A 15,426-nucleotide genomic window follows, 5' to 3' on the forward strand; every position below is an offset into this window, starting at 1 on the left:
AAAACTCTCCGGTGAATTGGTTGATCATTTTATTCAGCCTGTAAGAAAGTATACAAATTGACAATGCATTGGCTATATCTATACTTTTTCTGGTAACTTTTAAGCCGAGTTGCGTTTACTGTTTTCAGTCACCTCTTCAATCCTAGAGCAACACAATGTAACCGTACAATCTTCTGATAGGCAATGCTTATCTTATTCCTTAATAAAGGCCTATTTAAAGCACAAAGCACGCGGCCACTACATTTGCATTTGCTTAAAGAATATATTGGATTTAATCATAAGTCAGCAAAGAGATGGTACGTTTTGGAATCGACAGCAATGAGCCGTAGTGCTGCAATTGCTGCAGCAACAGACATGATGCCAAAGAAACAAACATTGAACCAGTGCCAGAGCTTTTGTAAGGACGTTAATTTGTTCTTCTTTGCCACTAAGTACATATGATTCGCCAGTATAAATGTCAGTGGAAATGTGCTTATAGCTCCTGTGAGGCTCATGAAATCTCCAAGGAAAGGCAGGAGAGCAGACACAAATGTATTGAAGGCCAGGTAGCCACCCCTTACCAGAACTCGAAATGACAAGTTCTTTAGAGCCAACGCGCTTCCCGTGATCCCATATCTAGTATCCAAATACTCATACATTGGACTAGCAAATATCTGACAGAAGCAGAAGAGTGACTGAGTTTAGTGAGATTGTTAAAGGAAACATTTTGAATCAGCAAGCATTCTAGTTTAGATGTGGCCATGTGGGTACATGCAATGCGATAACTGACTGCAAAAAGGCAGCAATGTTGGCCGTTGCTTTCAACCAGACTGGACCGTGCACATTGCTCAGCAAATAGGATGATGTGGAAGATCCATAAGCCCAATAACCTGTAAATGTAACCAAATAAAGAGGTACAACCCCGACGGAAAATTGGAAATATAGGGCTTTCATCATGTTCTTGACTACCGGCTGCCTGATAGTTGCCTGTTTGCGTCACAACCATAAAGATGTCAATCTTCGGAGCACATACGCAGAACCGAGATTTATATGTCAGCGTTAGACTAAGAAAATGGATTACAAGCTCCTATTTTACCTGTATCTCGGGAAGCATTCCTGTATTATATGCAAACACCAGATTAGCCGACGCTCCAATTGTTGTAAATATTTTACTTCTTGTTGAACCGGGGATGCTGTAATCTCGAGCTGGTGAGTTCAAACCTGATGGTGCACTGGCGATTAGTTCATGTTCACTTCACACTCACTCGCGTGGTAAGTTTATGAACTGAAAGCCTACAATGTAAACTCATAAACTAATGCAGCACAAAGGAGAAAGAATTGTTCAGAGGTAACGCCACTGCCCAGTGATTATCTTTTCAAAGCTTCAACCGTTCAGGCAGTCCGGAAATGTCAGCCATCAGAGGCTCAAAATCCATAAACATTGAAAGTTTTGCAAATGGAACAACATGCTTAATAGCCTTCCTACTTGGTATAATATGCTTCCAAATTATCCAATAACAAGAATATTTGAAAATTTTAAATAAAAGCTGATAAAAGGAGAATTTAATATTCGTTTGCTAGGCTTCGGATGCTGCTTTATGGTTTGCATTTAAGCAAAAACTATCCTTCATGACCTTCCTGCTAGGTGTTGCATGCTTCCGAATGTATCCCAGAAACAATATTAGAAAATTTTGAATGATGGCACTAAAAGAAGAATCTTGATATTCTTTCGGTAAGCTTCACATGTTGCTTCATGGTGTACAATTAGCCATACCATAGTCAATCGCATATTAACGATGATGCATCACATGCTCAATTTAGAGAGCTCATATAAGACATCTGCTGCTATACGATGTACAGAAAAGGTATTTCCAAGAAAGAAAACAAGTGGAAAGATGTTCAAATATGTAGATGAGAAGGAAGAAAAACAATGACAATGTAGTAAATTTGAAATGAATTGATCTGCAAGCTTTAAAAATTGTCTCTGTTAAAAGTTGTCTCCGGAGCCTGTTAGAACATTACGATATGAAACAGATAAAATTCAGGGCGGCCAGGATTTTTTCGATGGGGACCAAGCATCCACAATTTTCTACTAACGTGTCACATATTTACGGAATGTTTAATCATGAATATTGATAGACTTGGATCCTAACGGAGCAGGAAGAAAAACAATACAAGAACGAACATAGGTGTCCATTTCAATTGACCCATTGATAGCTATAGTTATTCTCACCGCAGAAGACTGAATAAGTAAACAGAGGACATTCTATTTCATCAGTAAGCGCATGGAATATCAAACTTATGTATGGAAAGTTGTTTTGGCACAGATATGAGTAGTTACCATCTTTAAGTGACAATGCAAAAGCTGTTACAATATATATTAAGCTGAAGATTGTTGATAATCCCAGCCAAACTCTAAGAGCTGAAAGATGGGGAATGCAGACCGCAAACATTGCACACACAAATCCAGCTACGGCAATAAAATATGGAAGCTTCATTTGATGATCATCCCTAAACAGAACATAAACGGCCTGCACCACAATGCACGGATGAGATTTGGGGGGAAAATAATGTTTTAGCATAATGTACAAGACAAAATCAGAAATGCTTTTTTTTTTTTTTTTGGAGGGGTGGAAGGGGGGCAAAAGCAAAAGTGACAAGGAATTGTCATGTAGATGACAATTTTTATCACATCAAACATCAGAATAATTCAATAATTATGGGAAAGATTTTACAACCTGTTCAAATATTGAAGATGATTAATTGAAATTACGGGGCCTATTAATTTGCTTGGGATCAATAAGAAAGGGAATAGAAAGGCTAATAAACTTCAGTTGGTTCATAGAATGGGATTAGTTGTCCAATACTTGAAGGAAACTATGAAATTCTTCCGCAAAGATTGAGATATTTCTCATAGAGAAGCCACCGAAGTGTTAAAAAAAAAAAAAATTAATGAGAATGGTTAGGAAAGATGAACTTGCTTCCCAAAATTGCATCACCTTTAGTGCTGACCCAGCCAAAATGATATAACCAGTATTTATCATGAAAAGATTGACATACTGCAGCGCCCATGTAAGAGAATATGCCTTCCTACCTGCAAAAAGAACGAGAGTAACAAATTATGAGACTGAGATGTACACAAGGGAGAAGCGTGCATGTTTTTCACTTCTATTGTCAACTTTCAACTTACCGTATATATATCCAGCAAGATCCCTGTATCTTATATGCCTCTTTCCTCCAAACTCATGGAGCTTGGCGATAAGGGAATTTGCATACAATGATATTGCAGTAGCAGCAACCAAACCAAGAACACCATATATCCAACCGAGGGGAACCATAATGGTACCAGAGTATCCAAGTACATACGCGCTGTTGATTCCGGTGGTGAGAACAAAACCCACTTGAAACCATGAATCTAAAAAACAAAAAAGAAAAAACACAAAAACATAAAACCAATTTTTTTTTTTAAAGTGTACAATATACACCGGGTATTGTCGTACAACAAATGCTTTTCGATTCAATAATACAATCAAGAGAGCGACCCAGTAGTCAAACTATTAAGCGAAAGAATTTCTTGAACACTGGTACTTCTGAGCAAAGCAATGAAAAATAAACCCACTTTTCCAACTCAATAAGCTCCAGTTTCAATCACAATTCATTCGCAAATTATATTCCAGATCTAAGTATCTAACTAATCTTGCCAGAAAATAAAAATTGAAGTGAGTGATTGAGGCGGGAAGAACGAACCTCTGCTAATCTGGTGAGCGGTGCCGGGTAATTCAACATCAGTGGCTCCATCATCGCGCAGCTTCTGCGGATTACCCTCAGAGTCAGGCATGGTCATGGAAGTTCTCTCTTGTTCCGGTGACGACAGAAGCGGCGCACTCACCCGTACTTCTTCCGCCACCGATATACAACTAATGACAGCCAGCGTGAGTATCAGAGTTCTGCAAACCCCTCCTTATATAGATTCCTGCGAGCCAGCGCCAGCCCGCGCGTTCAATTCAAGAAGGACCCCAACCCAACAACAATAATATAATACTATTAATATTAATGAATTTTCTTCGATTCTTTCTTAATCTGGTTTTACTGTCAAATTTCCTGCAAGTTGGCGCGTGAAGTTGCAGAACGCAGTGACTCAGAGCCAGAACGGTTTCGATTGGGTTTCGCCGCTTCGTTCTGAATATTGGTTCATCATTTTAGAATTTAGATCTTCCCATTTTGTGGTGTGCTGCCACTTGGTAGGTTGTAGTAATTGCGTGCGTGCAATTCCACCTAGTACCGTGGGCCCCCCTTGTTGACCTGCAATAAGATGGTGATCAGCGAACCAAGATCCCGTGGATGAGAATGAGAGCAAACATTCATATGGAAAGTGACGCGCTGAAACGGATCGTCGTTTACGTACCCCAATTTTCAGCTTATATCAGTTACAAGTATTTTCCTTCCGGAAACATTTACTACATACTTGGACTTTCCTTTTATTTTGCCCACCCACTTAGGACTTTCCTAATTATGGCTACCACAGGGCCTCGGCTTATAAATCACGTTTTCTTCCAGTTTTAAACTTCTTCTAGTGATAATCTTTTCACCAAATTAAATGTTCATTCTCTTTGTCCTAAATATAAAATTGGAAGAAAGTAATAAATAATACACCTTTTGAAAAAATTAGAAAAAGGAACATGAATTTCTTAAAATAGATTACTTATATATAGAATGAGAGGAGGTACTACTTATGTATTGCCGAACAATATACTATTTCCACTGTTTCAAAATATAAGTTCTTTTTTTCTAAAAAAATAGTTTTTGTTTCATTTTTCATGGTTTTTTTAGAATTTCAGAATAAATTTTATTAATAATTTTTTTACATTACATCTTTATTTACTTCAACATCTCAAAAGTACAAATTCGATCATAATTATTGGGAAAATCAATTAATTTTATAATTTTTAAGGAGCGATAGTTTGATACTTTAAACTTGTCAAAAAATGTGAAACTTTCTAATTTTGCATTTCACTATAATTAATTATCATAATAAAATGTAGTATATTGTTGCGGTTAAGAAGGGGCAAGGTTAGGAAAAAAAAATTAACCATCACATCTTTATCATGTACTTAGGATTAAGTAAGGTTTTAAAATTTTACCCTCTTTAATTTAGGAAAGGAGGAAATGATATTCATTAAATTTTATGCACAAATTTAGCAATATAATCAATATTTTGTATGTATAAAATGAATTTTTAATCGGTGTGCAAATATTTATAATATATATATTTTGAAACAAGAAATATCCCCTGGGTATGAATGGTCAAACAGCTTTATTCACTGTCTCAACCACCAGTAATCCTTTACATGCTTTTCAACTTGCTGCTCTTTGATTATGTTGAACTTTAAGTAAAGTACTCTTCAATCGGTTTATTATGGCTTTTATTTAAGAATAAAGGAAGAATATAATATATTCATTTACTTATATAATTGTACAAAATTCAGATTAGCTCCAAAGACAAGATACCATTGATCTTTTTAAATAAAAGTTGATATAAACAATCGTATATAAAAAAATTTGGAATAACGAGTTGGAGAAGAAATATATTGCCTTTTTTCCTTTTACCAGAAGAAGAAATATATATATTGCTTAAACTAAACCAAAAGGACAAACAAGGCACGCAAGCATTATTAATCGCCCCGCAAAGTAGCATATAAACAAGCCGTAGGATGGGAAATTATGACTTAAAAAATAAAAATAAAATGACTTTTGATGGCACTAATTAAGCAACCATTCCCATTGGTTTCTCTTGCTTTTTGATTCGATTATTCAAAGAGTAGTATAAAACTTCCACGATTGATTTAGACCTGAATTATCAATCATGAGACCCCTAAAGCGAAGGTGTATGATTGAGCACCCTATTAAAAAATCTTAAATAATTGGACCTTTCATTATTCATTATTGTCTCGTGGTGGATTTATAAGTGAGCGGCAGAGCGTTTTTTTTCTAAAAGTTATTCCATATATATGCCACTTTATCAATATATATATATATATATCAACAACTTGTCCTCGTCTGACCTTTCCACCTTAGAGATTATGTTGCCCCTGTTGACCTTTCCACCTTAGAGATTATGTTGCCCCTGTTGGATTTTTCTCTCTTTCTTTCTTTCTTTCTTTTCAATCAAAAAACTTTTGCAAGGGTTGATTGCAATTACTCATCAAGTTAGAATATATATATATATATATATACACACACACACCTCATAACTCAGCAAGTATTGATAAAGATATTCATAAATTACTTATTAACGAAATTCTCGTACATATATAGGATGATTTGAACATAATCCAAGCCTTATATTTTTACCCGCTAAATCAACATTTGCTGACAAATTCTTGCTTCTTTTTTTTTGTCATGATTCTTGCTTTTTATTTATAATAATGTTTGGGCTGTATGCCTTTTTTTTAACTTTTATTATTAAATCTAGTATTAATATTTCATTTGTTGGCATGGTCAATCATGTTTTATCTAATTTTTTTGGTGAACTATGATGGCCAAAGGTAGGGGCAGAACCAGACTAGTTTGGGGGGGGGGGGATTTTATAGTATATAATTATGGATAGATTGGGTTATTTAATTTTTTTTTGTTAACAATTAAAAATAACTTTATAATAGTTTTGAGAAAATTTGTAAGATAACAAATCATTTATACAAAACTTAAAAAATCAAGAAAAAAGCTTTGCAAAGTATGCAAAAAAAACTCACGCTATAAAAATTAAAAGAAATTAATAATTTATTTATTTTTTTATCTACATTATAGTAAAGGATAAAAGAAAAAATTATAATAAAAATTTAATTATGTAACTTATAAACATGACAAAACAAAACTCCTCTCCCTATTTTATAAGTGAAAAGGATAAACGCAAACAGGAGTAAGGACTGTGGAGTAAGAAATGTATCATGAGAATATGGTAAAAGTGGAAGTTAAAAGATTGAGGAAGTAAAACAGTAATTTTTTCCTTACAACAAGCCACCTCATGAAAAATTTATAGAAAACATAAAATCTTGGGGAGGGGGGCCGGGCCGTGCACTACGTGGGTCCGCCCCTGGCCACAGGTCATGAGGTTTTGCTATAGTGTTCTTTGCCCCAACATGCTGAATTCAAAATTCATAGCTTTGTAGATATTTTGAATGAACGTGCATGATTTGGACTTTTTTGTTTTTGCTGATTGTGATTTAAAATAATGTATTATTTATTTATTTTTTACGTGTGTCGAGGATGTCCTCCAACAGTCAAGGATTGATTCATTTCGGAGCACATAGTTTATAAAGATGAGTCTCGTCCAATACTATAAGAATCGGACCAAGTCGGTTGATTTAACTACGAATCGATCCTAAATCATTTAGCCTGTTGGTAAAATAGTTGAACTGGTTATGTTTTTTTTTAAAAAATTTTTTAAATTTTAATTTATATTTATAAACTATGATTTACACATATTTAGATCTAATAATTATTCATAAATGAAAAATATGAACAAATATGTGCTTGCTGATACTTTTTATCAACCTCATTAATATTGTTGGGCTATCCACCCTTAATGGATTAAGTTTATATAAAAATTCAAATTAAGTAGTGGTGTTTCTTATTATAATTGTACAAAATGTTTGGGTTTAATGTGTAATTTATTTATAGCCTCAAATGTCATTTTTTCCAACCTTTAAATTGAGAGGAAAAGGTTGAAAAACTGAATCCACCGCACGTGCCCATATATTCTCAATTATAGGTGTAGTTCACTTTTTTTTTTTTTAAGTGAAGAAATGAAATGCTCTCATTCATTTTTTCTCACTTCTCATATTCTCTCTGTGTGTGCATTTGCTGTGTGTATCCGAATGAAGTTTGATCAGTGTGGCTTTTTTCCCGCATACATCCATGCAACTCAACCATTACAAGTATGTTTTCCTCCTCAGATTCTCACAAATACCAATGCAAAAAAAAGCATAAGAAATAAATGTGTATAAATTTAAAATATTTTTATATAACAAATTTAAAAAATATATATTATCTTTTCTCTCTCATGAAGGGTAATTTTAAAAATCCTTTTAAATATTATTAAAAAAATTACACCATAACTTATAATAATCAAATATCTTTTAAAATATACCTTATAAATGAGACTCAAAGAGAGTACACGTGTGTATTCTAAAGTTATAAATTATAAACTAAAATAATATATATTTTGGATTAAAATGATGAAATACTGATGGATATCATCCTTTTATTTTATATTATTTTGATTGAAATTTAAAAATTCATTTTCATTATTATATATATATATATATATTTTAATTTTAAGCACATATAATTTAAAGCATATTAATTTATTCATGACTGATTCAACTGTGGTGCGTATTACAATCCGACCTTTGAACCACAGTGAATCAATACATCATTTGAGTCAATAATCAATTCCAATTTCTTAATGCCGGTCTTGTCTATTTCATCTTGTCTTCTTGGTGCCCAACACCAATAAACAAATATATATTAAAAAAAGATATGCTCGAAAGACTCAGCTATATCTGTCATCATGTGTGACTTTGTATGCTAAACCAATTTAACACCTGAATATATATGCTATATCATGCATGTCTATATAATTTTTTTATTCACGATTTATTCTTTTTATTCTTATCTAAACCATTCAAATTAAAAATATTCAACTAATACATCACAATTACATTGGTACTTAAGTGATCATAACATATTTTTTAAGACCATTAATTTTTATTACTATCAAAGAAGTTAGCTTAATTTTTATAGTCATTGACCATTAATTTTATGAAGTTTGGATCATTGTCTCTCAAAATTTTAATTATAATTATTAAATTAATTATTTTTAAAATTTCTAAATATTAAATCATGAATTTTAAATTAAAAGGTCCTAAAGAATAATTAAACGCTTCGGTGATTTTTTCTTTCCTTTCAAAGTTTCCTTATTCTCCATGGGTACCATTGTCATATTTTAACATCTATATTTTTTAAAAAAATTTACCCTCAGTCTAGCCCTTTTTCTTTCTAAAAAAAAAAAAAGACACACACATTCGCACAACCTATCAAGACTCGATTTGAATCCAAAATTTTTTATTTTTGCAAGTAAAAAAGAATGGCCTAAATAGCGAAACATGCTAAAACATCATCTTAAAACAAAATAAAAACCAAACAAAAATGCAAGAAAAAAAAAAAGAATCTAAAAATGAACCAAACTTAACTAGGATCAAAGCCAAAGGTTGTCTTTGACTTCTCCTTATCCAACCAAAATAACACTTTAGCCCACGCTGGCACCTCATTCCAGATGCAAAAGGAGATCTGCAAATCCAAGCTTCCCTTTGCAAGTAGATCTGCACAATGATTCCTAGTTCGATAAACATGGCTCAAATAAACCTCCTAACTTCTACCTAACAACCTCTCGATCTCTAGCATCTGACAATCAACAAAGTTTCTAGCTTTCATCTTTCCCTTAAGATGATTCATGATCTGCAGCGAGTCTACCTCCACCTGCAACTTTCGGATCCCATGTTTCCATGCCAAGAGAAGCCCCTTATATAAACCCCACCATTCTGCTTGCAACACCGATCACCACCCCATATCTGCCGTGAAGCCCCACAACCACTCTCCTTCATGATTTCTCAGCACGCCACCACAACTTGCCCTCCCCGAATTCCCTTTACTCACTCCATCCATATTGAGTTTTACCCCACCATCAACAGGTCTAACCTACTTCCTCTCCAAATTTCCTCAACCCTTACCATCAATGAGAAGAGGCGAGGCTTTGACGATCAAATTTCCTTAGTAAAGCCCAAATCCACCTCACCTACGGCAACGAGTCAACACCTCCAAACACCCTTGAGTTCCATTGCGTCTGGATAGACCAGCAAGCCACCCCAAAAATTGTCGACCAAGGTATGCCCTTTATCATTTGTGTTGATTTAAAATTCATCGTCAACCGATTTTCTCTATCTGTTGTGTAAAAATTATTTTGCATCATCATATATAAACTTCTCCATACCTTCCTCGATACTTTGTAGTCTCGCATGACATGCATAACTCTCCAAATCCTTGCAAACTCCACAATGACCATTTACACCCAATCTTCTATATTGAGTCCTATTGTGTGCAATCTATCTTGCATTAGTTGCCATGGGAATAAACGAATTCTTTTTGGCCTCCTCCACTTCCAAATAACTTCCCATTTAGGCTCTTTCAAACCCAATTTATCACCTCTAATACTCCTGTAGCCATCCCTCACTTCATAATGCCCCTGACTCCCTTCACCCTGAGTCAATCCATCCTCTGACTCTACAACTCTTGGAAGCAACACGACACAAACAAACAATTTCCTCTTTTTAGATAATTCATTCTCAAATAAGTTCCATTTCCATTCCCCATTAGCATGCATCCACCAGCTTAGAAATCGTCCACTCCTTCTCACCAAAGCTATTCACCCCCACACTTTCATTCTACAACACTATCCCATGCCCAATTCAAGCATCCCTCCAGAAAGATGTATTATTACCATTACCCAGCCTCTTCCACAAACCAACATTCATCTTATCCCAAACCTTCTCCAAGTCCTTCCACGAACCCAAAACCTTTTTCAAATAAAGAAAATGGTGTTGTTGCTAAGACAACTAACGTTTAATTTTTAACATCTATATTTTTTTTTATTAAAAAATATCAGATATTTTTAAACAAATATCATTTTTAATAAAGTAATTATTTATCTTCAAATTACTACTATTTTTTATATTTATCCTTATTTAATAAGATATTTTACTTTAAAATAAATATAAAATAATTTATTTATTAGAAGTATTTTAAAAGAATAATGATTATATTTTAAAATATTATATTTTTTAAGGTTTACTCCCTTTGAAAATGCTTGGCACGAGGGAGTACTTGTTATATCTAAGATTCTTCGCTACACGGCAAAGGAAAATGTGCACACAATCCCGCTTGATCTTTTAAGACACGTGAATTGAGAGTGCGCCTGTTTCAAATTTAGATATAGGTATTAAATGTGAACAGCTTAGATTTAATTTGATTTTATCATTATGTTTTAAATATTTTATTATTTTAATAGTTACACAATTTAAAATAAAAAATATGCTTTCAATTGTCATATTTTCAAAAGATAAATTTATAATTTAAAAATTACAAATTAAAAACTTTAAATTAAATTTTGAGCATTCAAGTAAATTTTGAACAATTCAAATTTAATGAGCAGCCAATGTGAGTCTCATTATTTTTTTTTTGTAAAAAAATTCAATATGTCACTAATGCTTCCGCAAGAAACTTATTCGTAGAGACAATGACAAATATTAAAATGAATTATTTTTAAAATGAAACATGTATTTATTTTTACTTGAATGTAATTTATTATTAATTTTGATTTGGGAATAAGTTTTTTGTCGATTTTCCTAACATTATTCATTTTTGAGAGAGCAGAAGGAAAACAGAAAATGAAAGACACTAGACTTTATTCAAATTTTGATTTCAGTGCACAAATAAGAAAAATATTTGTATTTTGCAGCAAATTAATATATCACACACAGAGACACGCGCAATTTATATATATATATATATATATATATGACCCGACATTTGGTTTGAGTCACAGCTTTAACGTGTCGCGCCATCACTTTCATGGTGGTTGGTGGATAATGGAGAGCGTCATCCATGATTTCATTTTGAAGCACACGCAGATACTTCAACATATTTTAGTTTTGGTCAAAATTATTCTCTCCTTCTGAAAATTGACATGCTTCACACAAAGTACTCCAATAAAAAAACTCTATTTGTTAATTAATCTCCCTTCACCCGTTTATAATGACTATAATGGATAGATTAAAGTAATTTGCTTGAAAGAAACATGTCCAGCTATAACAAGCAAAAAAAAAAAAAACAGAAAGGAAGAAAGATCTGCGACGACAAATGAGACATCTCAAACAAATATGACTCATATCCTGGAAAATAAATACATACATGTATGCATGTGTTAGTATGTGTTACTCTCTCTATAAAATAATTTCGGGTGATTATTTCATATCGTGATCCGCTTGATGTCAAGAAGACGTTTGGCTTGTCTGATGATATTTTGTCTACTTACCTCCACTAAATCCAAGTAAAGCATTTAGGATTTTATTGAATTGACACTAAAAAGTGGATATCAGGACTTCATGATAAAAAATAAAAAAATCACGCGCAAGTTCCTAGGAAGACAGTTAAATATTTCAAGGTTTATTGACTATAAAATTTTAAAATGATTTTTTCTAAAAAAATCTACTGGGCTTATAAAAATAAAATGTTAATACTTGACATTAATGTTTAGTAGAGTTATCAATTAGGATAAGTCGAGCCATGGTCTAAATAGATTGGCTCTATTAAGCTTAATTATGTTTTAGAGCTTTATTTTAATCGATGCGGCCTTGACCCTTAGGACTTCAACCTTATATTTTTTTTCACTTTTAATTTAAAAATCTAAAAATTATATTTAAAATTCTAAAAAAATTATTACACATAACATTAAGGCTAAAAAAAATTTAAGTCAAAACACACAATAACAAATTTAAGTCTAATGAAAAAAATTATAAAATCAATACCAATAATAATCAGATTTTGTTAGCATCATCGGTTAAATTTTAATAATTTTCATTGCCATCAACGTCAATATAATTTTATTGTTATCCTCGTGGAGCCTCATCAATGATAAAGATATTGAGCTTTTTATATATTCCTTCTTCATCTTTGTAAAATGAGATTAGGGTTGTAAAATTAATGTAGCATTTAATTTTTTAATATTACAATTTTTATAAATTATAAAAGGACTTAAAATGGCCTATCATTTTATTTTAGAACTTAATCCTTTTAAGTTTGAATTATCATTTTATACTTTAGAGCAGTGATTTAACCCTAAATTTTTTTTCATTTAAAAAAAGCTGGTCCAACGAATTTGACCCTAATCAATAACTTTAGTATTTAGTAGCATTTATGGAGGGAAAGATCATGAGATTTCAATTCAAACTCCTCGAGAGAAATGCATAAATTTCAGACCTCAATAATCTAATGCTTGCTTATCGAACTTCATCGACAATGCGCGCATGATGTGGAGCCACGAAGTTTTTTTCCTCTTTTAATTTGCATTTTTTTTTTCCCGTTTGCGGATGAAATATGGTGATGACAAGGGCCAACTCTTGGAGGAAGGACTTGGCTGACCTTTATTTTTTAAAAAAATATGCAGTTGGGCTTTTATCTTCTTTATTTGTTAGATCGGAGCCTTCTGGTGATAATTATTGCTAATGGGCCTTCCTGCAAAACAAATCCATAAAAGATTTTCTACTCTTTATAGGCTCTCTTGCAGTTTCTCAGGCGGCACGTTTAGTTGCAATCATCTATATGATTCAATTCACATCGGTGCATCGTGTCGTCAAATATTCAAATCGATAGATGATTTGTTACCTTCGATACGGTTAACCTCCTAGGGAATAACCAGTTGATTCATACGACTAACCAAATCAAAAGGCTTATCATGAGATAATTTACTCGGTTTCACTAAGAGGGGAAAAAAGAAACTTTTTAACTTGCTAACACTTGCGATGAATTTCATGATATAATTAGTTTCCTTCTATTCTGTGTATCTTTTGATGTGTTTTTTTTTTTTTGCTGCGTCTTTTGATGTACTGTACAAGTGACTAAAGATTATGATAAAGTCGAATGTTTGCGTTGGAATTGGGCCCACCGATAAGCAGGCCCAAATTAAAGCTATTTTCGGGGGCACTGGACTCTGGATCCTGTGTGGTTGAGTTCAATTGGGCCACCTTATATGCACTTGACGCTGAAGGGTTTGGGACCTGCACCTGCTGCATAACACTCTTTACACGCACGCACGCACACACAAACCTGCATAACACTGTGTGTAAAAGGAAAAAACAAAAAACAACACTTGTATAATGCTTTTGCAGCTAATTTATTCCGTCGCTGTCCAATATGCAATTCTCCTGACACCCAAAAAAACAAAAAACAACAAATTTCTTTTATTGCGTGCACGTATTTTTTTTTTGGAATACAAAAACCACAGCAAACCAAACCATATAGAGAGACTGAGTCCTAATCATATTTAAAGTAAAAAAGCTTTTTTCAGTTATCCGATGGTTCATTTACAATCAAAATATTAAAGTTCTCCAAAAAGAATATATGAATTAAAAAATCAACGTAACTATTTGACTCTTTATACACATGATCAAATATGATTATTTAATTTTTTATAATGAAATCTTTAATTTTTTTGATCATGTCGAATAATGGTGTACTACTTTTTTTCTTTTAATCAAAGGACAAGCTAGGACTTAAGAAGTACAAATATTACATAATAAAATTGAGAAAAAAAGGCCTTGAATCAACACAACTAACAGGTATTTCGGATAGGACAATTGTGACTAGCATGTGCTTTTTTAACAGGAGTGTCCGCACACCGTAGAGCTTCTCGGGTGGTTGGGGCCATATGTCCACTTATCATAGACAATTATATTCGATATATAATCAAATATTAAATACAGGTATTTTTTTTAGTGAAGATTCTAATATTAGTTAATCAAAAATAATATTATTTTTAATTTTATAATAATCCTTAACCAAATATTTATAATAAAAAATATTAAAAAATGTGATGTGAGACTTATTAACTATAAAAACACAGCAAGTTAACATCAAAGGTATTGAGAGAGATAATTTATAATGTTGTGAGATAAAATACACCCTAATTTAAATTCAAGGTGTTTACTGATCTTTTGGATAAAATTAAAAAATAAAAATAACTCTTAATTCTTGTTTTCCCCCTCTCTACCATATATTTTTATGAAAAGTTTTTGTCCTGTGTAATGTGGCTGTTATATCACATTCAATGAATATGCTATACATTTCAAGAAGGTTACAATATATTATAATTGTTTTTATTTTTTTTCAGCAAACTTTACCATTCTCATATATATCTTTAACTTTTAAAGAATCGGATTGCTTGAAAAAAAATATTAATACGATATTATAAAATAATCCACATTCCTTGAGAAGCGAAAGGCCCAAGTTCAAAGAGTATAACCCGACATTGTATAAGGATAATAAAACATATCTTTTGTCATGTGTCATAAAAATGATAACAATTCTCTCCTCTAGTTAACTTATTTAAAAGGTGGTGGCAAAAAAAAAATAACTTGTAAAAATTATAAGAAATATGGTATTCTTCCATGTTCTTGAGGTCAATGCTCAGTGGTCAAAATAGTAATAAAAAAAAGGGGAATGCAAGGAAAAGAATTCAAAGGTTGACCTTCAATCATACTCCAGATCCATATGGCATTGCCAAAAAGGAGACAAGGCCGCTCTATTAATTGTTGTTTGTTTGTAGCCTTAAATTTA

At 32.6% G+C, this 15,426-nt stretch overlaps 1 protein-coding gene across 1 annotated transcript; it reads right to left on the reverse strand.

The window, feature by feature from the left end:
- Positions 1–7: 7 nt before the first annotated feature.
- LOC129303095 (proline transporter 2-like) lies at positions 8–4,163 on the reverse strand. Its single transcript, XM_054942136.1, has 7 exons — positions 3,727–4,163; positions 3,170–3,394; positions 2,979–3,073; positions 2,321–2,510; positions 1,076–1,200; positions 751–966; positions 8–653 (listed from the first exon to the last, which is right to left on the reverse strand). Exons 1-7 carry the CDS (start codon positions 3,821–3,823, stop codon positions 276–278), a joined length of 1,326 nt encoding a protein of 441 aa, XP_054798111.1. The 5' UTR covers positions 3,824–4,163; the 3' UTR covers positions 8–275.
- Between the last annotated feature and the right edge of the window lie 11,263 nt (positions 4,164–15,426).

Source organism: Prosopis cineraria, unplaced genomic scaffold, assembly GCF_029017545.1.
Source record: "Prosopis cineraria cultivar Desert tree isolate PC_DT_omini unplaced genomic scaffold, ASM2901754v1 PC2, whole genome shotgun sequence".
NCBI lineage: Eukaryota > Viridiplantae > Streptophyta > Magnoliopsida > Fabales > Fabaceae > Prosopis > Prosopis cineraria.

What these genes read in the sequence shown, in the direction of transcription:
- LOC129303095 (XM_054942136.1), bottom strand. Translation starts at nt 3,823, where the DNA reads ATGACCATGCCTGACTCTGAGGGTAATCCGCAGAAGCTGCGCGATGAT. An exon ending in TGCATTGTCACTTAAAGATG is followed by an intron (nt 1,201 to 2,320) that starts GTAACTACTCAT and finishes GTGCACCATCAG; the next exon opens with GTTTGAACTCACCAGCTCGA. An exon ending in GAATGCTTCCCGAGATACAG is followed by an intron (nt 967 to 1,075) that starts GTAAAATAGGAG and finishes TGACGCAAACAG; the next exon opens with GCAACTATCAGGCAGCCGGT.